Here is a 26,983-nt window from a genome sequence, read left to right on the forward strand (position 1 = left end):
CCACTAATTTGTTTGGGTCATTGGCCAAATACGAGTCCTTTTTCAGTAAAAGTGAATCCCTCTCAAAAAAAATTAAAATATATTAATATACCCCCCCCCCCCACTCCTAAAGTAGAATGTTTGGCATTGTTTTGCAACGAACCCTCAGCTGACTGAAAATGCTCTGCAGTAAAAACTTCCATAGTAGTGTATAAATTCTCCATTTTTCTTAAAATTCTTTTAGATTGTTCTGCAGTAGCACTGATTGTTCTCTTATGTGTCCTCTTTTGAAATTCTGGGTATTTGACGCGCTATAGCATGTCAGCGCCATCTCTGGAGATTATAAAAAAATTTAATGAAAATATAAGTGGAACAGCAAAATATTTTTGTATTCCTTGATCATGTGTACAAGATTGGAATAGACAGCATAAAAGATGAGAGTTGAACCAAAAAAGCCTAATGTTGAAATATGAAAACGTTAACGAATTCCACCAATGTCTGACCATACAAAAAAACCGTGCAAAATAACATGAAATAGAGATTGTTTTAGTTTATTGGATTATAAAGAAAGGAAAGAAAGTAGGCTAATTTCAAAAGTTTTCAAATAAAATTATGCGGCAAAGAAATATTGAAAACTCTTCACTGGCGAAGGCTTTTAGAATGAAATTAATTTCAAAGCATCCAATAAATGGCTTGAACAATTTTTTAAGTGACAAAACATTACTAATAGGTCAGTTACAAGTGTTGGCCAGTAAATTCTGGATGATGTCCATAATTTATGTGCCAAGTATTTTATACATATTTTGATCGCTCGTCCCAAGCCATAGACATCAGCTACTGTTCTATTGTTATTTAGATTAACATTTTCTCTAATTAATTAAGGTATCCGACTACGTTGAAAACGTCATTTTGGAAGAAAATATGGATTTTCATTTTTTTTTTTTTTTTTTTACCATTTATAAAAGCCCTATTTGTTGTGATTCCAAAACTGGCCTTGTTTTGTTTATATGATGCTTGGAATCAAAGTTACGTTCACTTTAGTGTTGCGTTTTTACATACAAGTAATACGCGAATAAAGACTTTAAACGTGTTTTACGAAGAATGCTATTTTTGACATTTTACTTGACTTTGTGACATGATTTGTAAAAATTGATTCATTGCATCCTTACGAAATTTTAATGTGATATTTTGCTATAGGTTTTGGTTCATAACCTCAACCATATAAGGTGTATCACATATACTTTTTGAATTACAGTGTTTTATAGACAAAATGTAGGATGAAATTTCAAAAAATTCACACGTATTTAAACATATTTTGTTGTAACTTATGAACATATCATGCAATCCTTTAAATTTTTGTTCATAACCTGCAACATTACTAGCTAAATGCACTGTGAAAATAACAGAGCCTTTCATTAATAAAATTTCTTGCAATCGTGTTTCGAATATCACATGAATTTTGCCTAAAATTTGACATAAAAACGACTTTTTCATAGAAAATATAATAGATAGACCAAAATTTGTTACTGTTTCACCATTGAGACATTTTCTATCAAAAAATGTATTTAAAGTTCACTCCAGAACCATTTTAAAGAAAAGTGACAAGAAAGGTAGTCGGATACCTTAAGAAGTTAAAGTTAAGGGGTAAGCTGTGATGAGAGGGAAGGGTTACCACAAAAACTGCCCAGGTTCACTGTAAAGGGAATTTAACAAATCCATTACAAATGAAATAAAACGACGACACAATAAGACCATGTCAGACAACAGTTATTAAAATATTACTCGATGATTTATTCAATCATCTGAATTACCATATATACTCGTGTATAAGTTGACTTGTATATAAGCAGACCTCCCCACTTCAGGACCACCAAAAAACCGCAATAAATTGAAAACCTGTGTACATAAGTGCCGACCCAAAAAATTTGTGCATTTTAGAGGAAAAAATTTATTATTTTCATGCGAAATGAATAGCTTGTGGAAATTTACAATAGAAAATGATTCAAACTTTCTAACCCATTTCTTCTGAGTCGCCGCCAAGCTCATCATAATTCATCAGATCATCATAGGGGGTGTGGCATCTTTGTTATCCTCATCTGGACTGTCATTGCCATTGTCACTCTCAAAGAGGATATCATCTTCAATTCCGTCCATCACATTGCTGATGCAACACTTTTTGAAGGATCGGATGATAATTTCGACGGAAACAAAATTCCATGCCTCATGTACCCATTGGCACACTAGGCCAATATCAGGTTTCTCCAAGACACCACTTTTTGCAGTTTTTTTATCATCGGAACTCATCTATTTGATCCGCAAATTCCTCAAATAGTTTTTGAGAGGCTTGTTGATGCTCACATCTAAAGGCTGTACAATCAACATTAGCCCACCTAGTATCAAAGAAAATTATGATTTCGATTTCTTTGCCTCGACTTTGACATTATTGGTTCTGTGGGATTTGAACATATCCCATGCCAATAATGCCAGTTTCTCAAACACTGCTACAAAAATGACTACTGATTGCATGGGGTCGATATTTTCTCCTCAAAAAATGACCAAAGTATGAGCCAACCCCCCTACTTGAGGAACAAATTTTTCCACAAAAAAACTTTGTTTATACACATAAGTATATACGGTACTTAACTAGAGGCCTGGGGGGGGGGGGATCAGGGTTGCTTGGTTCAAACCATGTTGGTTTAATCAAGCGGTTTTTTTTCAAAAAATCACATGAGGAAGTGACCTAAATATAATTTTTCCCCCTTAAAAATATCACATTGGTTCATTATTAGCCAATAGGGCCTATGTTTTATTCTTACCACATTTTCTATCCTTGGGGTACATTCTGATGATATATCTTCAAATGGTGTAAGATGACATAAGTGGTTTTTTCAAAGAAATCTAATAAAAGTGGCCTGAATATAATTTTATTTTCATATTTCAGGGTTCCCAACAAAATCTGCTCTATCATTTCCCTGATCATAACTAAAAATTTTCCCTGACCAAAAATTAGAAAAAGTAAAGAGTGCAAGTAATTTCTAAAAACATTTCAAAGCTCCAAACATTTTGTGTCTATAGCTCTTTCCAAACATTACACATTTTCAACCATCCGCATATAGAATGCGGCACAATGCATCCTCCTACATACGGGCTCGAGGCCCCATTACTGGACAACTGACAACTTTCAGTCCTCTCAATGTTTTTTTTTTTTTCATGCCCATGCCTTTGCCCTGGACTGCAAAATATAGAAGGCAGCAAATTTCTGGCAGAAACTGAAAAACCTCTATAAAATCATAGGATATATACCATTATAAATCATTATGCAGTCGCCGGGACGGAAAAATCATGTTTCCCCACAAACTTGAAATCTTTTAGAAAGAAAAATTTATCTATATGCTGTTTATACCAGCGGCTCTCAACCAGTACTCCATTTGCACTTCCCAGGAACTCTGTGTCCACTCGATTAAAGTAAAAAAAGTGAATCAGTAAATTTTATAACCAAATGAAAAAAAAAAAAGGCTCCGTCGTAGAAACTTATGTACTAAAAAGGGCTCTGCGAGTCAGAAAAGGTTGAGAATTGCTGGTCGACACAAATTTTCTACTCAATACTGAACATGTTTTCAGAATTTCGAAAAATTTGTAGGCATTTGTCAACAAGTTGATGGGTTAGCAAAGTTTGTCAAACTATGCACCGCCAACCTTTGTTAAGAGTGCAGCGGCACAGTGGTCTTGACAAAGGTATTTCAAAGAAATGCTTTGCTTATATAACTGCTCTTGGTAAGGGAAAGTGATGGCGCAAGTGAAAAATGTGAATTCAAAAAATTTTACCTTGAATTAAAAAAAAAAAAAAATTCCAAAAAAAAAGGTGGCACTGCAGCACAGTGTCAGAACTGGGGGGGGGGGGAACTGCCTGGACAGTAGCATTTTGGGGTGGGAGTTATATTAACAAAGAACAAAGTTCTAAAATTACCAAATTTAAAGTTGTGGGGGCGATGGCAAAAATCCTACTCACGACCATGCTGCAAGCACTCCATTCCAGGTCAGGGTCATATGCATGATTGATCTTTGGAGGAGGAACAAATATTTTCTTCCCAAGCGATCACACAGACCTATAACACAAACATGTGCAAAAGGAATTTTTTATCCAGCTTAAACCCTGGTACTCAGGGGGAAAAGTGTTCTAAATGGGAACATTGTAAGCAGGATCGACTGTATATTTGTTTTAGATTTATTACACATCAGGCCATTTTTTTAACATGTTAACTGGGGGGGGGGGGGGATTTTGCCACATTAGCCTTTCTATTTGCCCCACCAGTGAAGATAAAAAATGACCACTGGTGGGGGCAAAGCCCTTTTCTTGTTTTCCTGAAGCAGCTTCAGCTTCAAACAAATATGAAGGGAGTCAAAGAAAAAATTTGCACAAAAAAGATTCCCCCATTTGTGAGATCGATGTTTTATGTGACTGATCTTTTTTTTTTTCAAAAAGGAAAAGGAAAGTTCAACTGAAAAGATAAGTTTTCCAGGGGCCGACTTCTTTGGAATAGGTCTTTTGCTCTCATAAAAAGACAAAGAACAGATGGCGGAGGCCAAGGATATGACCATTTATTGATTTTTTTTTTTTGACGCTCATTAAAGTGAAATGATTTAGTTATATAACCCTGGAAGTAGAAAGGATCTAAAGTTACCGGGTTGTCATCAGATGCCGGGGTTAAAACATTCTATTTTAGAGCAATATAGATAGATAAGCATCAGTGTAGTAGCACAAAACCATTCAAATTCGGACATTAGGTGGTCTCCAGATCTGAAGAGAGGGGGAATGAAGAAAATAAAGGCAGTGGAGAGAGAGAGAACCCCGCTTATACGACTTTCGAGAGACTGAATCACAGCAGTTTTTATTTAGCCGTAACTCTCCCAAATTCTCCGAAATTAATTTTTATTTAACTTTCGGATTATGCTTAAAAGTTACCTGAATGTGAAGAAAACAAAGAAAGGTCATGAGATTGAGATTTTTTGATAAATTTAATCCAATATGACTGCCTATTTATTTCCTCTTTCTCTCTCTCTTCAGGATTCTTACGATTATTTTACAAATGACAAAAAAAAAGAAGAAAAGTAAGAACAAATTTGTAAGATTTTCTGCGAACAATACTGTTTATATTTACAGATTTATTTTAATTATACTTTTTTACAACCGTCTCCAAAAGTAACTCGGCATATTTAATTTCTTCACAAGCTTCACTCATCCAGATTTTTTTGTTGAAATTTTAATTTCATGTTCAAGAGAAGGGGGGGGGGGTTCTTTTTTTTTTTAGAAATTAGGAACAGGTGATTTCACGTAGCCAGCTAGCATACAAGATACCACAACCAAAGGAAATTCTACTGGAAATTATAAAAAACTAACTGATATATTGCACGTTTCTCACCAGCAGATCAGTTGCAAATATTCCAGGAATAACGCTGGGAAACGAAGCACTAACACAATGGAAAAAACTCTGAAGGAACATGTAGTATGCGAAGAAGTAGTATGGTCTGCACATCTAATATAGTTGCATTTCAAAAAATGTAAATTATTTTGTTTATGGCTCGCCGCGTTTCCAGAGTTCTCAAAAACTTAAATAAACAAACCATTTTAGAGCCCACTTTAAAGGGGGTCATCAGCTTGATGAATTTTTATGTATCCGTTTGCAATCATACTAAAAGTTATTGCTTTTTTTGGAGATAATATTTGTAAAAATATTAATTTTGTGACGTCTTTTGCTGCTTACAAAAAAATTTTAATCCTATAGACAAAAATGAAGTTTTTACGGAGTTTCTGGGTTCAAGTCGAAACATAGTGTAATTGATGTTGTGCGTCTAATGAATTAAATATTTCAACATTAAAATGTATAGGAATGAACTGCGACTGAAGCCAAACATGTATAAATGAATGAGTAGAAGTCGCGTATGAATGAGAGTCATATAAACGAGTGTTCCACTGTGCTGTGGTTTTATGAGTGTTTCTGTGTATACTGAACCCTACTATGTGAATATACAATACTTAAAGAATGATTCCGCTACTATTGAATTTCCACAAAGGTGGTTGTGTTGGTGACAGTATCTCATTGTGATGAGGCTAGCCAATGGTCACTCTCAAGCGGGCCATACAGTAATAACAAACCATAAAAAATACCAATCAAGACCTGGAGTATCATATGTCAACGCCTTTCTAGAAGGATCTGTGTTACGCAAGGTGAAATTTGAAATGATTATAACCGGGAATTTCATGTTGAGAATTTATTATTTGCAAATGCGGACTTGTGTAAAATTACTTTTTGTTCAGATTTTTTTTTTCTTTAAATTGAGTATTTGTTTTACATTTCTTGTTGTGTGCTTTTTGTATTGCTCTGTTGTTATCATTGAAAAAGGATAGAAATCAACATCTACATTTTAACATTGGGGAAAAAAGGTAAAATACTTTCTTTTTTTCATTTTCCATTCTAAAGTTTAAGTGTGTTTCTTAAACTTTTTGTTTTTCTTAAACTTTTTGTGTTTCTTTTCTTGTGTGTTTGATGTGTTTCTTTAGTGCCAGCTCAAGTTAGAACAGTGTTGACAACTTGGTAATTTTCCAACTAGATCTGGCCTTTTTCTTGGCCATTTGGATGTAAAAACCCATCTAGTTGCTTGCTTAGTCCTTTTCAAAAAAATTTCCTGTGCATTAGTAGCCTATCGTTTCTAGTTTTAAATCACGCGAAAATACAGGAATGTTCCGGGAAATACGAGACGTATGTAGAGGCGGATTTAACGGCGGACGCACTGAGCGCGCACCCGGGGCCCTGACTTCTAAAGCACCTCGAAAAACCTAAACTTTACACTTTTATAATTTAATGGGGTCCAATATTTTCTTTTGCACCTGGAGCCGACTTTAATCCGTAACTGGACGTATGGTCATCCAAATAATGATTAAAATTAATTCTGGTTGCTTAAGTCCGGTTTCTAGTTGTTTTCGATGAAGATCATTTGATTTTATTATTTAATGATTTGCACTATTTCAACAATAATCCAGTGATTATTCTTGAATTTCAGAAATGAAAATTTTTCACTTAAAATCGCATAACTTTAAAACAGTGCAACTAGTGGTAGCAAGGGAGTAGCGAAAGGGGGGGGGAAGGTCTGGTCAACACCCACTTGAAAACAAGGCCTCTACACGGTAACCCAAAAGTAGTTGTGACATAGCATAGTTAGGCCGAAGAATTAAATGGAATGGTTGCCATCAGCCTACGATAAGCCATTAGTTATTCGGAAAAAATAAAAAACGATTTTTCTTCAACGCATGTAGGCATGCTGTTTTCTCGCCAACAAAGCACGTTGCTTGGCTTCTACCTTGTATCTTCCACGTTGTTATTGTCAGACACGTTTGAAAACGAAGCTCTTAAAATCGTTCTTTTTTATTCATTTTTGCGGATTTCAACATCTAAAAAAATTTAACAATCATGCCATATAAATGCTGTGTACCATATTGTCGGGGAAACTATGTTAAAGGTTCCAAAGTATCAGTATTTTCATTCCCAGAGAATACCATGTTGAGGAAGCGTTGGCTTTCAGCCATTCCAAGAAAAGACTTCGTTCCGACAAAATGACCGAAAAAAGGGAAAAAGATGGCAAAATCTATTGTTCTATAACTTTGGTGCCCCTCCCCGAAATGAAAGTGGTCCCCCCGAACGAAATTTCTGGCTACGCCCCTGAGCGGTAGCGTAAGTCTGGGCATTACTGTACAGTGGAACCTCATTGTAACGATGCCCGATATAACAATAAATCGCTCTACAACAATATTTTTTCTTGATCCACAGAACATCATATCAAAATTTCACTGTATCAGGGTTGGCAAGTTTATACCATAGATGGGAAAAACTTCGGTAAAAACTGTCAGGAAAAATAGATTCTTTTCCCCATGTATGCATCCAAGGCATTGCTATGCATTTATTTTTCTATTTATTATGAAAATTACAGTTTGAACTCAAATTTTGGTTTAACAATCATTTTTAGGGTTGATAAGTTTTTGTTATAGCAAGAAAAACTAGAGTAAAAAAGTCCAGATAAAAATAGGTTTTTGCCATGCATAAAACAAATCGACACTTCCCACATTTATATATTCATGTCTAGGATCATTAAAAAAAATCAATGCAAAAGAATTGTATATTGTTATAACGACCATGATCATCCCGGACGGGTCCTTCTATAATTTATTTATTGCGTAAAAAAGCCAAAAAATTATGAGAATTGCCTGGCCCCAGAGTTAGGGTGTGGGGACTTTTCCTAGGTCATTGTAATGGAATGATCGCTATATTGTGTGTTGGGTCATTATAATGAGCACCGACTGTATCTCTATTTATTTGTGTATGTATTTTCCACCAGATTATAAAATTGATTGTTGTAATGATTTCTATGTCTCATTTACATATAATACACATTGAGTCAAAATTGTTTTTTTCCCATGAAACCAATTTTTTCCAGTTTTGCCCTGGTTTTTACCAGTTTTCCGGCAAAAATATCTCTTTCATCCTTCTTTTAGCCCCTTTTGGACAATATTTTCCTCTCGTCCTTCTCGTGGCCTCCCAACCCTCATCCAATAGTGAGAGAGCTAGACACTTTGCACTAATTGAATTAAATTTAATAAAAACTAAATTAATAATCAACAAAAATTTTATAGATAAGATCGATCTCTGGAACTTTGGGCCAGGCATGGTTCCAGAAGGTGGGTAGCCATCCCTTCCCCAAGAACCAAATTGTATCGGAAAAATAGGTCTGAGCAAAACTGGGCGATGAAGCAAAGTTACAAGCTAAACCAATCTTCCCAATGCATCACCCTGAGTCCACGGACGCCTAGCCTGGGTTAGAGTTCAGTAAGCTTTATTTTTTTTAGGGGGGGGGGGGGTATTATGCATGACTGTCTCAACATCGGGCAAAGTGATGTTTTGGGGTCCGATACTTAGTTGGGAATTACAGCTCACTTATATTTACATGCTCACATTTAAAAATCATAGTACCCCCAGATCTCATTGTGTACGGATCTCACTACTAACGGATATGAAACTCCGGGTTATTCTCACGTGGGCCCATAGGTTAATATGGGGCTGTGTTGTATTTTGAAAATAGTCACATTTCTCCCCTCCCCCATATTTTACTTGAAAGATTTAATTCTTCAGAGCTGTCTGTGCCACTCGCCATGGGCAGAGGCACTGACGTGAAGAAAAGAGTGGGAGGGTGGGGGGTTGAAAGTTGCTGGTCGTCTCATATATACGAGACTCAATCGCGTATGCAAAAAAGGGGGATACATTACATTGTTTTTCCTTAAATTATTAGGGGGCAGAAATAAATAAACTAACAATATCCCCTAATGATATATATATGCCCCCTAACAATATCTATTGTTGGTGGGCCCTTAAATGACCTCAGCCACTAGTTTCCCTGATTAAAATAAATATTTTGTCAAACGTGTTTTTATTCTGGAAATTATCTTATGCCCCCCCCCCCACACCACCCCAGAGGATCGCAACCCATACTTTGAACCCCTGATATACTGTATTCGTAGTTTCTAATGCTCTCTTAGTAAGTCCCACTGTTCTCTCCCCGACAAGGCGCAATACCATCCCCATCGTATGGAGTATATATACATATATATGTATATATATATGTATATATACTCCATATACTATATATATATATATATACACGCAGGTCTATACATTAACATACGTCCCCAGAATGTTATAATAAACTTGCAATATATAAACAAATTTATCAAACTTAACAAAATGGTTTGTGATTATGCATATTTAGCGGATTTATCATATTTATAATAACATATACATAGAACAGGGATGTGCATAAATAAAGAGCAGTGGTTGAGAGCGGGCAGCAACTAAATACTTTGTAAGCTGGGGAAAACACACATTTTGGCACTTCTCTCGTGTATTGTAAAAAAAGAGTAGTTAAAGGGTGAATTTCGTGCCCTCTCAAGTCTAGTGACCGGAATGCTAGACTCGCTTGTTTCCCCCTTAATTGTGACATAGGTTGAGGCAGAATAAATTAAAATAGTATAATAATCACTTCTTTTTAACAATTACAACTGTCACATTCAGTAAAATGTTATTAAAAAGGATTTTTCTCTGTATATCTAATAATATCCACAAAGAAAGAAGTAAACGAAAAACTAAGATTGTTTAGACTTTAGAGTACCCGTTACCATAGTATCAACAGCTTGAGAATTTTTTTACTCCCATTTTATTGATTTTTTTTCATTCCTTGAAAAAAGTAGTTTCACAACTCTGCAACATGACCACAAGTCACTACTGGTACTGCAGTTTATCATAACTTACTTAACACACCAATTCTAGACGATTATGTAAACATATAAGCCTCTCTTGATAATATAAATCTCACCATACACTCAACATATTTCGGGCTTTTTGAAATAAAACACATAATTTCATTTCACAGGATTAAAGAATGGTAGCTCTGACTTTAGAACAGTGCCATCATCCGAACGATATCAAAAAAAGTGATCTGCAGATTTTGTAGACTGTGCTTCCAAATGCCGAAAAATTTCATCTTTTTTTTTTTAAATAAATCTACGTATCTATGTCATCAGAACAAAATCTACAGAACCAACACGATTGTTTCAATTGTATTGACCCCTGTTACTTCTGGTTGCCTGTAAACTGTATCGCAGGAGCTGCAAAAATCAGATGGAGATGAGTGGCGCCAAGTAATGAAACTAGATTTGAAGCAATACATGTTTGACCAAATTGAAAAAAAAAACGGGAAAGCAACGAAATCGTATTTATGTTGTGTGTAACATATGCCACGAATACGATTATATAGCCAAAAAACACTCTCGAAATGGTATGGTACCTGTAGCTAAAGGAATTCGAGTGGATTCTAAAGAAAAACTGAAACTGGTAGTTGAACATCTTCAATCACAGATCCACAAGAGTCACAGAACATCATGAACTGGAGAACGAATGGAAGAAAGGTTCCACAAAACATCCATGGATAAAACAATTTACAAAAACATTTGGCAGAAGTATTAGGATGTCTTTTATTAAGCTCGCTTTTGATGCTTATTCTGATAGTTTACTCTTACGGTTTCTCTCTGATCAGGCCACGCACCCTCTTGTTTTTTACCTGTTTAATGTATTTTTTGCGTACCTTCATGTATATATTTTTGCAAATGGTTATATTCCCCTGTTCTGCATATACAATTTCACCTTGCTTCATTTTGTACATGCAATAATTTTCTACCTCGCATATGTTTTTTCAATATTGTTTTGAATCAATGCCAGCACAATGTGTCATTATCCCCATTATGCATAATTTTTGATTGCAGCACGCCCTGCAAACTTCTGCTGGATTCCTTGCTATGATTTTTTTTAAGTTTTACATCTCCGCCCTTCCTGTTTTGCACATGTTATGCAACGTTTACTCCGTTTCCTTCTCTAGTATATCATATCATTAATATTCAAGTCAATGGGACTTATAACTCAACTGGCCACACTCCTTGTGGCATGAAGCTTATTGGTGACTGAACCTAGTTTTTGCTCTGTTGCTACCGATGTGAATCATGAAAATAGTTTTTTTTCCCTTTGGATATCAGTATGAAATAAATGTAATAATTTCGATTAATTAATAATATTAATAGAGTATTAATTTAAAAAATTGAATCATTAGCAAAATTTAGTTATAATCAATTAATGAGTTTAATAATTAATAACTTTACTAGTTATTATTACTTATTAACTAATATTTTATTAAAATTTTTGCCTGCTATATGATTTGTACGAACACACCGGAACTTAGGGGTCATTCAAGTATTACGTCAGCATCGGGGGGGGTTCGGATTTGTTGACAAGGGGGAGAGGGGAGTTTGAAGTTTGCTTACGTCATCAACCACCCCTTTTGAAAGATATGAAATATTCTAAGCTGCTGACGAAATTTTGCTGACAGGCAGGAAGGGGGGGGGGGGTCAGTGCTTTGCTGACTTTTTCTGACAAGGGGGGGGGGTGCCAAAAATGGCTGAAAATCTACTTACGTAATACTTGAATGGCCTCTTATTTCGCTTCGAGTGCCCTTTTTTCCTAGTGCCCCACCAGTCCAAGTTTCTTATAAAATGGCCTGTTACATGTGCTAAATTCCACATGTTCAATTCGCAGAGGCTTTTCCTACTATGAAAGTAATTGAACTTTTGGATAGAACATGTTTTTAGAAATTAATTATCTATTTGATTCACAGAGATACCTGCTTCGCCTACCCAGAACATGGTCCACAGCTCCGTCTCAATGAAGAGATATAAGCAGGTGATCAAATACCTGGAGCATGCTGGAAAAAAATTCATAGATACCAGTGAATCATGGAGGCATATTTTTTTCGAGAGGGGCCCACTTTCACTCAAAAAAGAACCCAGATTTTTTGAATACCCTGGGTCCCGTGACCCAGGTAAATTAGAGTACAGTGGCATCTCTGACTATAGTTTTCGTCAATTGACATTTTTACCACATTTTTCTTTTCTTACATAAAACTTTAATTTTTTGTCCCGTTGGTTTCGAGCGTTTAGACCAGTTCCAGTTCCCAACCCTTTTTTCACCTCAGCAGCTTGTAAAATCCTGATTCCCACTCTTAAAAGACACCTGGGTGGGGGGGATATGGAGCTTACATGCAACTCCTCCCCAATGTGATCGAAAATTAAAAAAATTAATTTGAAATATTTTTAAAAAATTCTTTAAATGTTGTATTAATCAATTTTTGTGCTTTTGGAATGCTTTTTGAAGGTTAAAAACTCAAAATCTACTTGGACAGAAATGGCGTATCCATTACATTTGAGTAAATGTAACCAATCCATATTGTTTTTTTTCTCCACGTTTTGTAATATATCTTTCATCAAACTTTTATAGTGCAATCCTGGCCTGAAGCAAGAGTTATCAACCTCTGAGACCGTGAGGGCCAAAAAAAAAATCCATGAAGCCCACAATGGTTAACAATTTATATTCTGATACAGACAACGTTGCTTATTAAAATCATGGATATAATTATCATTTGTGTATTGTTATCACTTTCACAAAGAATGGAACATACCAACGCCATAACACGGGGGAAAAAATTGTTTATAGTTATCAATTTCTTTTTTCTTCCACATTCTGAAGATAAGGTTTAATCAATTTTTTTCCCCTGTAAGTTATTATTATCAGGCTGCAACTGTAGGAGACTTAGTCTAGAAAATGTTCCCTCCTCCCTAGTTGACAAACATTTCTGTATAAAATGTCTTAATCGGTCCATAATGTTGGCTGGGATCCATGTATGTGTGGGGAAGAGGTTTTCTCAATGGATCCATAAAACGTAATGTACATTTGAAAAAAAATTAATCATGATTTTCATTTAACAGCTTCATTCCAATGCCTCACAATGGCGAAATAAAAAAAAATACAGGATTTTAGCTTAATGAAAAAAAAAAAGAAGTCCTGTTTTTTAAAAAAAAAAAAGAACAATTGAACATTTTTCAGAAAAACAGCTGTTCATTTTTACTAATATCTGTTTACCATACGTCTCATTCGACCAAAAGGGATTTTTTTGTAGATATAGTTATCATTCAGCAATTATTATCAGAAACCTAGAATCCCAATGCAATCACATTAAGTATCGTGGACTGTATATAGATTCGCACTGTGGCATTGCTGCCAACTATGGAGAATTCGGGAGATTTTCGTGCAGATCCAAATTCTGTACAAAAATAAATGTAAAAGGGATCCGGTAAATTCCCAATATACCACGATTTCGCAACTTTTTTATCGTCAAACCGACTTTAGCGCTAGGGTTACCCAAAAACGATTAAAAACATGTGGAAATAAAAAAGTTATATGTTAAATATATTAATAAAAATGTTATTTAATCAATAAATGCCAGTAGGCTGTACTTCATTTGGGGATGCCACGCAAATGACTTTGCTACTAAGTTCACACTCTGTGTACCGATGGGGGGGGGGGGGGTGCCCTGCTTCTCAAAATTCAAATTTAACAAACCAAAAAATCTGCTTAAACAAACAAAAACGGGACATATGGATAAAATAGATACACACAATCATGATAATTTTGGATTTCAAAAGGCCAGATTGACGCTTGATGATTGACTAATTTTGTGTTTTCTCCCCAAAAATAATTTTTTTTTTTTGTGATTTGACGAAATGGCAACAACTTACACAATGCTTATGAAGCAGCAGTTTTTTTGTTGGTTTTTTTTTCAGGTAAATTCTTAGGAAATAATTTTTTCCCCTAAATGCTAAATGTAGGGATTTTTCACAATCACAGGCTAAATTCGGGAGATATAAAATTTTTTTGGGAGTCTGGGAGAGTAAAAATTCGGAAGACCTGGCAAATATACTGTGGCATCTTAATGGATTGATCCAATGGGACTCATGGCTCAGAGTCAAATTGTGAACCCACATTATTGGAGAATACCGAGATATTTTTTTCATTTAAAATGAAGTTACTTTTTTCATTGAACTTTCATTGATACTTAATTTTTCCCTCAATAAATATTAATTTTCCTTTTACTTGCAAATTACTTGGATATGAATATTTCATCATATGAATATTTTTCCATCAAATATGAATTTTATTGTTAAATTACTTTATCAATATTTATGAAAAATTAATTTTTATTAATTCTGAAATTATTTTTCCATCAAATAAATCGTGACTGCTCTCATTAAAAAATCAAATCAACCCCCCCCCCCTTCCCCGTACATTGCGAATCACAGGTATTTAGACGGCATTTATTCATTTCTCACCCCAATTTCCCATTTCCATGTTGGAGGATCGAGTTCGGGTTTTACCGCTAAAAGGCACTTTTTTTTTTTTTGTACGGAAATTGGAAAGGATCCCCCACGGGAACTGCGGACCTCATCACAACCGATTCCACCACAGGGCCAAGATACGGCAACAAACAACGATGGTAATTCGCAAAAAGAACGAACAATGGTTTTTCTAGAAATTGGAGATTTAGGCGGGAAAATCACTTTGGAAACATGTGACGCCAAATGGGTTCCGATTACAACCGAAAGCACTCGAACAGAGACTCCAAAGAAACTGGAATCACCGTTTCATTTTTTACACGGTAATTTATAACGTTAATAACAAAGTTTTAATTTGAATAATACACACATAGGACTTAGTGCTTCTTCTCTCTCCTCCCCCAGCTTCACTTCCCCTCCCCCCCACATATGCTGCTTCAACGACGCACTCACTCCCAACAGAAAGAATTTCTTTCCCAAAAACGACGAAAGCATTTTTAAGAAAAATGCAGTTCATCGAAAACGAATAGAGAAAAATCGAGCGAAAAAAATGACCACAACCAAAAATCGTTTAAATTCGCATTATCAACATGGCGAAGCTTTTGTTTTACGCGGACTTGGCTTTGATTATGGCGGCGGCAGAAAGTAAATATTAGGCTTAACGGCCGTTGGATTACGGGCATCTGGGGTCTCCCAATTCGGAATATATACCTGTATGACGAGAGCGGATCGCGCTTAAAACATGGAATCTCGTCCAATTAATAGAATGAGAAATCGTCACCACTTACTGTTTGTTGTTGCGTGAATTTCTTTTTCACAAGATCATAACAGTGGTTCACAACAAGCGAAGGAACAAACAAACGCACGATGAAAACAAAAAGCTAGCGGCAACCCTTTAAATTATTCGCTGTTATTGTTGGTGATGACGCGCTCAGATGGCGGCTTTCTTTCTGATTCCTCCTCAGTTAAATATCACACTTCCCTAAAATAAACAAACCATAAATGCCCGCGAAAATGTATTGGTCTTTCCCGGTTGCAATTTTCATTCTCTCGGTTTTTTTCTATTCCCTCCTTCTCTGCCTCCGCTGGCTTTTTTTTTTGGCGAAACATTCGGTTGGAGTTTCGAAAAAAACGTTATTTTAGTTTCGATCATGGCCATAGGCGCTAAAACCTGGGGCTGTTTGTGCACCCCCATCAATAAGTTTTGTAGCGGGGGGCTTAGCTTTCCCCCCCCCCAATAACTCATGCATGTACGATGCAACGCACCACTCCTACACAGGACGCCTGCAACTTTCAGCCCCCTCAATATGTTTTCTTCATGTCGACGCCTCTGATCAATGCCAGAGCGTGTTTCTCGTAAAGGACCAAAAATCTTCACGGCCCTAAATTTGGTTGCCTTTTGTATTTTAGGCACAGTATGACATGAGTTCGAGCCCCAGGGCTGCCCTTACCAGTCACGGGGCTTTTTGCGAAAATAATTGAGGACAGAAAGGAATGAAAATTAACACAAAAGTTTTTATAGATATTTTTAGTTTGAAGGAAATTCAGATTGAAAGAAAATTTTAAAATGAAAGAAATAATTCCGAAAGGTAATGAAAATTTAGGATTGAAGAATTGAAAATAATAAAAATAATTCAAAAAAAATATATATCGGAACTTATGAAAATTCAGAATTTAAGGAAAAAATTCTTCCAGAATCAATGAAAGAAATAATTCTAGAATTGATGATATAATTAAATTAATAAATATGAAATAATTATTGGGTTGCTTTGGCCCACAACCAGAAACAAAAATGCATTTATTTACCCAGGTCGTGACGGCGGAGTCCCCTTCCACAGCCAAAAAAGTTTCCCGTAATATAAATTTGTAATTTTCTTACTTGAAGCTCATACAGACACCTTATTTTACACTCCTGGAAAAAAAAATTAATTTTATATAACGTACTAGGGGTCTCCTAATACGGCCACTCCCACCTTTTTTCTCTTCACAACATATCTTGTTTATTTTGTCCCACTTCATCAGAGTGGGGACGTGAAAGTACCAGCTTACTGAAGAAGCGAATTTTACGCTTTGGGGCCGTTCAAGTATTACGTGAGCAAATTTTTAGCCATTTTTGACCCCCCCCCCCTTGTTAGCAAAACTCTCACCTCCCTTGTCAACAAAATTTCGTCATCAGCTCTGCCCCTCTGAATCCTAACGCATATTGGTAGGATCAATTCGCTGAATTTTAGTGGGACCATAGACTGGATTAATCTCGGGCTACCGATGTTGCAAATTTTACAATGCTGAACAACAAAAATCAATGAGATTCAACCAGGGGAACCCGAAATGAGGCTTGTCGGACATCCTCCCTGTGAGGGCCACGAAAATGTTTCATTTTTATTAATTTTACAATGAATAAAATTCAGGGCCCCAACCAACTACCCGGGACCCAATTCGCATACTTTTAGTGGGGCCCCAGACTGGCTTTATCTCGGGCTATCGATGTTGCAAATTTTAAACAATAAAAAATATATAAGATTCATCCAGGCCTCCCATAATGAAACTGGGTCCGTGACTCGTAAGCTTATCGGGCATCCCCAGCCGTGAGGGCCCCGGCAAATATTCATTAGTATTCATTTTACCAACGAATAAAATGTAGCACCCCCACGTAATTACTCGGGACCGAATTCGCAGATTTTTATGTGGGCCCCAGACTGGATAAATTTTGGGCTTCCGCTATCGGCAATTTTTCAATTTTAAAGCAGCAAGTGAACAATGAGGTCCATCAAGGGCCCCTGGAAACGAAACCTTTTAACTTCCCCGTGAAAGTATATGTGCAATGCTCCCCCAGGTACCCCGACCCTGTGTGTTGACAGCACTGGTGATATATGTATATTATTCAGATGTATGTATATTATTATACTTATACATACTTCTCGGCATGACCACAAGGGCATGGCTGACAGCGGCCGGAACGATTCTTAACACTTTTTGATTTTTCGCACTGTAAATTAGTCACAGAGGGCCCCCCCCCCATCTCTCTCATCCTAGGGGCCCTGCTATAAGATGTGAGAGCCTCTCGGTACATACACATAACTTAGTCCCGAGGGATCAAATGGGTCCCGATATGCAAGAGTTAAATGAAAACTTGTCCCAAAATCGTAACCGACTTCCGTTACCTAGAAACGGGCCCTTTTCGAGTTTGTGATTTCATATTATAGAGTAGATACGTATATTTTTTTCAATTGTATTAGTGAGTGCGGGACCAGGTGCGACCGCACCTGTTACACATCCTAAGGGCGACTTTGGTTCGGGCTCTGATCAAATATGAATTTTGAGGGGACTCCCCCGTCTCCCTTTTTGAGACAGGAAGTGGGATGGGCGGCTTTGGGCTCGTGCTTATAATGCAGCCAATTTTAGGGGGACTGTGGCCCGTTTATCCCCGTGAGACAAAGGTGTATACGCAAGGCGATTCAAAACTCAACGTACAAACTTTTAAGGGAATTAGAAAGCACAAAAACCACGGAACAGAATCACATAGGAGCACGCTGATTTTCTCGAGGGTTTTTTTCAGATTTCTTTTTTCTTTCTGAGGGGGGGGGGGGAGTTTACGTTTTTCCTGCAAAGTAACACTGTAATCTTGACTCAACGGGGGGGGGGGAGAGAAGGGTTATAACCCCAACCCCCTTTGTGTACGCCAATGCATAGGAGTGTATGACTGGAAACCCCAACCTGTGCGACTATGTGCTACACAGTACGTGTACACGTTCCACAACAAGTTTCACAAGTGCTCAAAGTTTTTACCATCCAGTTATGTACGCTTCACAACGGTGACGCATTGATTGTCGAATCCTTTCAAAAATACCCGCATTTCCAATACCTTCTATAAAATAATACCTGTAGCCATTGGATATAGCTAGCGCCTCCTAGAGATAGGTCGCCTGCGCACGGGTTGCCATAAACGTCATTCAGACTACCTAGCAAGTTTGCCACATTTTGAAACACAGCATCCTATTTCGTTTCTTCTTATTTTAGAATAGAATCTTTCTGATTGGCTCACAAATACCGTATATAATGATTGGATGTGGGGCATAGAAATCACCAGTTCTTAGGCTGGTCATTTCTTTTCCGCACAACGATGATACTAGCACGAGCAGGGAATTTTTTTTCCTGAATATTCTGAGGGAAAATGGACTATCTCTAGGAGGCGCTGATATAGCAGGCAGAGACGTAAGCGAAATCTTTTTTTTTTGCATTATATCCAATGACTATAGGTGAAATATGTGACTTCAGTGATGTCACGAGCTTCGCGCGGAGACTTTCTGCTATAAATGGTGTTGGCATTTCGTGGACGTTTGAAGCTGCGACGAGGTTGGTGTCAGAGTCAAAGGTCGCTAAATAAATAGTTTTTCCACTCATTATTAGCTTGTCATTTCTGCATCTTCATTTATCCTCCAGCACATCAAGTTGGGGTTTCCGATCATGCATTCCTACCCAGTAGCAAGCCGATATAGAACGACGTAGAGATTTCGATACCGTTCGATGTAGAAATGGCATACATTTGTCGGCGTAGTTCGACATGGAGAGAAATTTAGATTATTTCAAAAAAGACTTAGTTTCCCCGTGTGAGGAGGGCCTTCCTCACACGGAGAAACTAAAGTTCGGCAACTGATAAGAGAAACCGTTTCCAGAAGACCGACACGTGTAATGCTATAGAAGCCCTCACACGAGGAAATTGGCGTATTGGCAACGAATTATCACCGCCAACTTTTGTTGAAGAAACTGCCTCTAGCATTCCTTCATATTTTCGTCATGCGAATTTGGACCCAAATTGAAATCCAGAATATATACAGGGTGGTAACTATCGGCCGCCCAATAATTACACACGTGATTCCTTGTGAAAAATTAATATAGAAAAGTGTTTTCGATCGGATGAATATTTAGTGATTTATAAACTTTTAAAATTTTGTGGCGTGCCATTTTTCTAACGGTCAGTTATATGCCAAACACCAAACCAAAGTGCATTTCTCCGCCAGCAACGGGTTGTCACTTGTTAAAAATGAACTGAAATATTCTATCCCATTAGAAGCAAAGTTCGGCCTTCTTCCTTCACGATTGGCGCTTTTACTCTCAATGCAGTGTGATAGTATAACCTTGTTGTTACGTGTAATTATGTAATAGTTTCATCCACTAAATTGGCAAATTTATCACCACATTTTTAAAGTTTTAGCCAAATGAGATCTACTTGAAATTTTTTTTAACCAAATCAATACTTTTTGCCAAAATGTGGTAATTTGTTCTCTTTCGCTATCAAGTCAACATTTTTTGGGAAGGTGCATACAGTGCGTTCTGTTTACTACGCGATCGTTTTTATACGCAGCCGTTTTAATCAGATTACATATTGATCAATGAAACAGGACAATATTTTTTTGAGTTATTTTAAAATCTCATCGAAACAGTCATGTGTAATAAACTTCAAAGAAGATTGCAAAAATGGTAGCTTGACGAAGGTGACTTGTGAAAACACTGAAATAATAACAACGCTTCGATCAGAAACTTTCAATCAAACTAGTCATTTTATGAATTGTCATATTCAAAATAATTAGTGGTTTCTCGGATATTTTCTATTTATTATTATTGCAATTGATTTTTATCACGATGAAATATTAATAAATTTTTACTTTATCTTTTCACAAGAAAGATTTGGACCACTTTGAAATTTTTATTCCAGCCTACATTTTAAAATGAAGGTTTATTCAAGGGCGCATTTATTCGATTGGACTTCGATTTCTGTAGCGCAAGGACCAATTAGGTCAAACTGCGCCAAAACAAATGACCAATTGAAAATAATTGTGCTTGTCATGTCAGGAAAGGAGACAATTGCCCAGGGACCCCTCTTAACAGAGACGGACTGCAGACTGCAGGATTTTGCATCTCCGTTGCCCTTATATGCAGCGTTTCTCAATCTTTCAGTATTTGCGACCCAATTTTCAATCATAATTTTCATCGCGCCCCCCCCCCCCTTCATGAAATTTTTGGAACTTTCATATGTAATATTACATTCAAATAATTTGCTGAAAATTACTTTTATCAACTTATTTTAAATGAAAATAAAACAATCTTTCCTCTGAGAAAGTCACGAAAATACTGAACAATATGGGATGTATTCTAATTATTAAATACATTGTGCAGTACTGAAAAAGTCCTATTTGAAGTGTATTATATCAGTGTAAATGCGAATTTTATTTTTTATTATCTTATAATGCATTTTGTTTTGCTTTCCTTTCAGAATGAAATAATCATTTTTTTAAATAATACATATTTCTTTCGATATGCTAGCGCCCCCCTTTCAGTACTATCGCGCCCCACAGGTTGAGAATCGCTGCCTTATATGTGTATTTCGTTTCTTAATTTTTTCCGAAAAATCACGATTACCCTCTCTCCTGGTTCTCAATTCTCGAAATTTGAGAATTTTTTATCGCCATGTCTTTACTGTCTATTGCTCCAAATATGGTGTTAAGTAGAGCCTACTGTTTCAAACGCACATTCATAACATAAATGAGATGCCGTAAAAATTTTAAACTGTAATTGTTGAACTGTAATCGTGACAGTATTTGTAACTTTGATCGATTTCATTCATGTTTGTTGTGTTACTCAGTTTTAATTGTGTTGCAGAATTTCAATCAAAAGCTGTGATGCAACATGTAAATCTTCCAGAGCTTCTGAATTGGAACTGGAAAAGAAATCCCATCTTAAAATTGTTGGCGATGATTTATTCATTTAAGGGGTGTCATGATTCCTGAAGTCGAATTTTCAAACATGACTTTAAAAAATATTTAATTCAATCATGAAAAAAATCAGATGCAAAATATTTCTTGTCAATCGGGTTAATTTTTTTTTTCAAAATGAAACTAAAAATTAATGAATTATAGTGTAAATGTGAACATATCTAGTCGCCTTACACTGAGCTAAGACAATACCTTCTAAAGCAGAATACCTTGCGTGTTGGCTAAGACGACTTCATATAAGCATGCATTAAGGAGTTCTACCTCATTGGAAAACAGTCCCGGGAAATACGAGTTATATGGTCATGCAGATCTTCCGCGAGAAGGGTGCATGGACCTAGAAAAGGAAAGCACATACCATCTACATGAGAAAATAAAAAAGAGTGATGAGTTTTGTTGTTGTAAACAGCACCAGTGAGCGATGGAACTATGAGACTGATATTAAGGACGAAACATGAATGTGGGAGAACGTCGAGCTCGTATTATCCGCACAAGAAGGCAGCGCAGCGCTTCACACATTTTCTACGACCGTGCCGATGGCGCGGAAGAGGACAGCAGTTTACCCGTCACGGATGTGCTGCACGGAGGTGGCGAAACGAAAAACATAGTTCATTTGCGTAGGTCCTCCGAAATCGGAAGACTATCCTACTGCAGGCAGCTGAGGGAGCTCGGCAGCAGGCGCATGGTCGAACAGAGTCTTTTCAAGGAGCGCTTGTTACAGCTGAACGCTAATAAGGTTTTCTGTTCGGAGTGGCTTTCCGACAACCAGATCGTCTGCGGCACCAAATGCAACGGCGTTTTCATCTACGACATCAAGAGGGGACTCTTCACTCGCTTGAGGCAGCCCAAGAGCAGCCCCAGCAGTATACCGCCGCTGTACGAGAGTGGGATACACGCTCTCGCCATCAACCCGTCGCGGAAGTTGCTCGTCACCGGCGGGCCGCATTCCAACGACGTGGCCGTGTATTCTTTGCACGACTCGCAGCCCGTGTGCGTCGGCGAACGAGCTCACAAAGACTGGATATTCGACATCAAGTGGTTAGATGATAATTTCTTCATTTCTGGGGCCAGGGATGGCACCGTGGCGTTGTGGTGCGTGAACGTAGACGAACCTGAATACGTGCATCCACGTGATTACTATTACATGAAACCCTTGGTGGTTCGACAGTGCCAACATGCAAACAAAGTCAGGGCTTTATCATTCAGGCCGTCCAGGTATCTCACGGCTTTAAGCTCCAATTCTTTTCTTCACAAGTGGGATATGACTACTTTCCAGCAGGTGTCCTCGCATAAACTTCCCTACAACAGCGAGAATGTGTGCTTGGAATACAACAGGAACAGAAATATATTTGCTGTCGGATCTTCTGCCCACGTGACTTTCATCGATAGTAGGACTTACGGAATGGTGAAAAATATCAAAACAAAGTGTAGAGGAAGCAGCGTTAGATCAATGACTTTCAGAGATGATTTGTTGACCATCGGAACTGGTATGGGGCAAATAAACTTTTTCGACCTGAAGGTTGGAAGGTATTTGGAGCGTGAATATAATGTTACGCATGTTCCCGGTCAAATGGGACACGGTATTTTCGCACGCATACCATGGATTTTTCTCCAAGGAATAACCCATACTGCTATATACACACATTGTTACGACCAATCGGGAACCCGTTTTTTTGCTGGGGGTGGTCCATTAACAGTTGATATGCATGGCTGTTACGCTGCTTTATGGCAATAATGAATGATGCAATTAAATGATAATTGTCACAACTTCATTGAAAATGCTGCTGTAATGAATATAAAATCTGGGTGGATCTGTTAATTTTATATTTCATCACTGTCATTGCATTTTTTCATCAAAAAAACTATTATCCAATGAAAATTTAAAAAAAAATTCAATGAAATACCGTCACAGCAAAAATCTAGCTGTAATAAAAACTTGACTAATACATGTTGCGGATTCCAATACGAAATGAAAAATCGGTTTTAAAACGGATTTAAAAACAAGTTTCTGAAAATCAACAAAAGAATACAGAACATTTCAAAAATGATCCTGTAAAATCGGTTTCAGAGAATTAACTTGCTGAACCGTTGGGAAGAAGGGTTGTTCTTCTATAGCTTGTGGGAAGAAATTTTAGCCAATAGGGTGGATGAAAAAGAAATAAAACCTGTGATAAGCAAGTGCTATGCGGTAGGAAGTTTCACTCGTATTGCTTTTGTTTTAAAATGAGTGGCCTCAAAAGGAAACACCTCAATAAAAAGAAACCTTGAGATCATTTCTGAAGTTAACGCTAGAGTAAATAAAAACAAAGTGGCATTAAAATATGGCCATATCTCCACATTTACTCTTCTACCATTTTTAAAAATCAGCAATTGCAATTTTTCAAATTCACACAGCAGTTTTAGGATTCCATGGAAAAAGGACTAGACTTTCTCAAATTTTGAAGGTGTAGATGCCTTTACAGAACATTCGTTCGGCATTTTTCAGAAGCATACATGGTTTAAGGTCATTTGTTCCTGAAATATGCCAGTTACCGGCACATTCACATGAGGAAACACTTTAAAATTTGCAGCCGTGTTTGGATGCAAAATCTTTCAAGCTTTGCAAGAAATCCAAATATAATCCTGTATATTTGGATTTCAGTACGTCACAGGCAGTGAAATGATTTACCGTATGATTTTTAGAAAAGAAATAATCACAGTAAATGTTTTATTGCCTAGATTAGACATTTTACTATAACCGTTTTTTTGAATTAAGATGGAAATTATTTTCAGCAGAGCTGTACAAAGTTTTATTTAAAATTTAAATGCCGCATGAATAGGGCCTTGACATTTAAATTTCTGAACCAGTTTGAAGGGATAGAAAAACACGTTGGGGAGGTTATATGGGACTGATGCAGCCCTTCCCCAAGATCCTCTCGGAGCTCCCACTCCAAAAATGAGAAAAAGTAGGATGGGGAGGACACGCCCCTAGACAACAGCCATAGCATAATAAAAAATCCCTAATTTTTTTTTTTCAATTTTAAAATTACAGTAAAACTTGTCTTCAACAGAATCGCAAGGGACCGAGATTTTTTTCTGTTGAACACAGGTTTCTGCTTAATAAAGGTTCAATTGACATAATGTGTAACGATCTCGAAAAAATTAAAATGAATTAATTGAAAATTAAAGTAAAAATAGGGAGTAAAAAAATGAAAAATGGTTCTGTAAATTTTTTTTCCAGTGATCAATAACAGTTTTCTGTATACAGTTCGCACCATTTGCTGCCCGACTTTCAGTAAACAGTTGTTTCAGAAATCATACAAAAAATGCCAGAATTATGCTAGGAATCAAAATTTCTGCAGTTCTTTGAAAGTTGACAAGCTCTGTGTAAAACTTCACCCCACACTGTTTTTTTTCTTCTGAAAAAATGATGACATTCGTCTCATCTTCCTCTTTTTTTTACTTTCTCTACAATTTTGAATGAGAGTCTATATATTTGTCATGTCAGCTTGTATATCTTCTATGTTTATGTAATTTTTAGCACTGCAATCACGGAAAGCAGCTTGCATACAATTTTTCAAATCTTGCATATATTATTTGGAAATTTAACCTTTGCACTGATTTCTTCCATGGAAAATCCTGCTTTCCGAAAGATTTTGTAACAATTTCAGGAAGCAACTGCTTCACTGCATATGGTTATTAAAAATCACAGCATCAAGTATGGAAACAATTTTTGCTAAAGTAGGGGTGGACAGGGTTGGTAAAAAAACTTTTTTTTTTGGTTTAAACCAGGTTTTTTGTTTTAAATAAGTAACATTAAAAACAATGAAATTTCTGAAAAATCATTCAAACTTCTAATAACTAACTAAAATAAAATGTTTATTAATGTAATTAACACTATTCCCACATTAATTAATCAATAAATATTTCTTATATTTTAACGAAAACCAACTTTTGCAATTTAATTATTTTTTGCTCAACTCAATGGATTACTTTGTGTTTGAAAATTCTTTTGTTATTATTAATTATATATATAGAGATGTTTTCTCCAGTTCCTTTCAGTATGCTTAATTAGGAAGCTATTTTGCAAAGACTATAATAAAAATTAGGTGAATATAATGTATTTAATGAAGCATAAATAATGCAGATTAATTAGTGATGATTAACAATATACAGGGTGATTATAACTAAGGTTCTGATTTCAAAAAACTGTAAAAAAAAGAACAATTGTCAGAATGACTTGAAAATTGACGTGAATATTCCTGAAGAAATATAATTTTATTAAGTAAAGGGGGAAAAAAGACTTTAAAATGTAAAATTAATGACATCATCTAACACATGGGAAATTTGCTCGCAGAATGGGAACAATAGCCAGTCATGGCAAAGTGACAACTTGATTATAGCATTACACGATTCACGAAAACATCACAAAAAAAGTGTAAAGTAATCAAACAAATAACTATAACTTACTCAAGAAGTGTTAAATATCTCGTCCACTGTGTTCTGGCTATGAGGTGAAAGCACAAAAATTCTTGTTCAACAACAGAGTATGCCATGGTCATGATATGGATACGCTTGCAATTCACCTTTATTAAACCAAACGTGTCCCCACGTTAATATTCCTGAGGAACTTCTAACATATAGGGGATGCGTTGGAGATTGCAATTCACCAAAGTTCGCAATCCGATCACTGTTCATAACATTTTGAGGTACCCCCACAGCCAGAAGTTGCAAGGGTTAAGGTCAAGTGAACTGACGGCCAGCCAGGTGTCGTGCCATCCTGTTATTGTCAAAATGGGTCTTCAGCAGCTGCTTTGCTGGGATTGCAATGTGCATCTGGATAGAAGTTGTTCTATCCACACACTGATACTGTGGAAGTGGTGAAATGATGTGGTTGCACAAAATAGATTATACTGCGGGCCAAGTACAGTATCATCTACTTGCACATTTTTCCTTCTGCGAAAGAAATTTCCATTGCTTCAGGAGTATCCATGCAAATTTTCAAGTCATTGTGACCAGTAGGGGAAGGGTGGCCATGGCAGGCAAAATTGCCACTGGCTATTTCCTCCCTGTAAGGTGCTGCCACAAAGCTCCAAACGCTTTAACTGCTCTGCTAGTCCACCATCATTGTTATATGGAAGTTGGAAGCTGTTCAGACCATTTGTTTGAAAATCATTCAACATTTTTTTGTTTTTCACTGTGCTGATGTAAGATAAGCATGTTTCATTAATGTTTTTAACTAAATACAAGTTCCTAATACATGCGATTAGCATTCACCCCTTGAAACTAGACGATTTAAGCTATAAATATATATGTCGAAGTAAGAGTTAGTCGTTTATGCTGTGGAGTCGTATTTATATAACACCGCCGAAGAGGACAAAATGGCCACGGCAGTGGTCATCAGTGGCCATTTTGCCTTTAACCATGGTCATTTTGACCGACA

The 26,983-nt window shown here is 36.7% G+C and overlaps 2 protein-coding genes across 3 annotated transcripts in view; one reads left to right on the plus strand and one right to left on the minus strand.

The window, feature by feature from the left end:
* Positions 1-15,794, minus strand: part of LOC149076695 (uncharacterized) — a 62,817-nt gene extending 47,023 nt beyond the window's left edge. The window contains exon 1 of one of the 2 annotated variants that reach the window (XM_089244316.1): positions 15,583-15,794. The gene's annotated coding sequence lies outside the window, so the exon portion shown is untranslated. The remainder of the gene's footprint in view (positions 1-15,582) is intronic. The other variant, XM_089244317.1, reaches the window with a different exon arrangement.
* A 6,122-nt stretch (positions 15,795-21,916) lies between these two features.
* On the plus strand, positions 21,917-24,757 carry DCAF12 (DDB1 and CUL4 associated factor 12-like protein). The gene has a single exon (XM_089244318.1). The coding sequence runs from the start codon at positions 22,016-22,018 to the stop codon at positions 23,294-23,296; it is 1,281 nt and encodes a 426-aa protein (XP_089100444.1). The 5' UTR covers positions 21,917-22,015; the 3' UTR covers positions 23,297-24,757.
* Positions 24,758-26,983: the final 2,226 nt, after the last annotated feature.

This window comes from Pholcus phalangioides, unplaced genomic scaffold, assembly GCF_987345545.1.
Source record: "Pholcus phalangioides strain wild (caught in Gottingen) unplaced genomic scaffold, Ppha-v1.0 ptg000015l_1, whole genome shotgun sequence".
Lineage (NCBI taxonomy): Eukaryota > Metazoa > Arthropoda > Arachnida > Araneae > Pholcidae > Pholcus > Pholcus phalangioides.

What these genes read in the sequence shown, in the direction of transcription:
- DCAF12 (XM_089244318.1), top strand. Translation starts at nt 22,016, where the DNA reads ATGAATGTGGGAGAACGTCGAGCTCGTATTATCCGCACAAGAAGGCAG.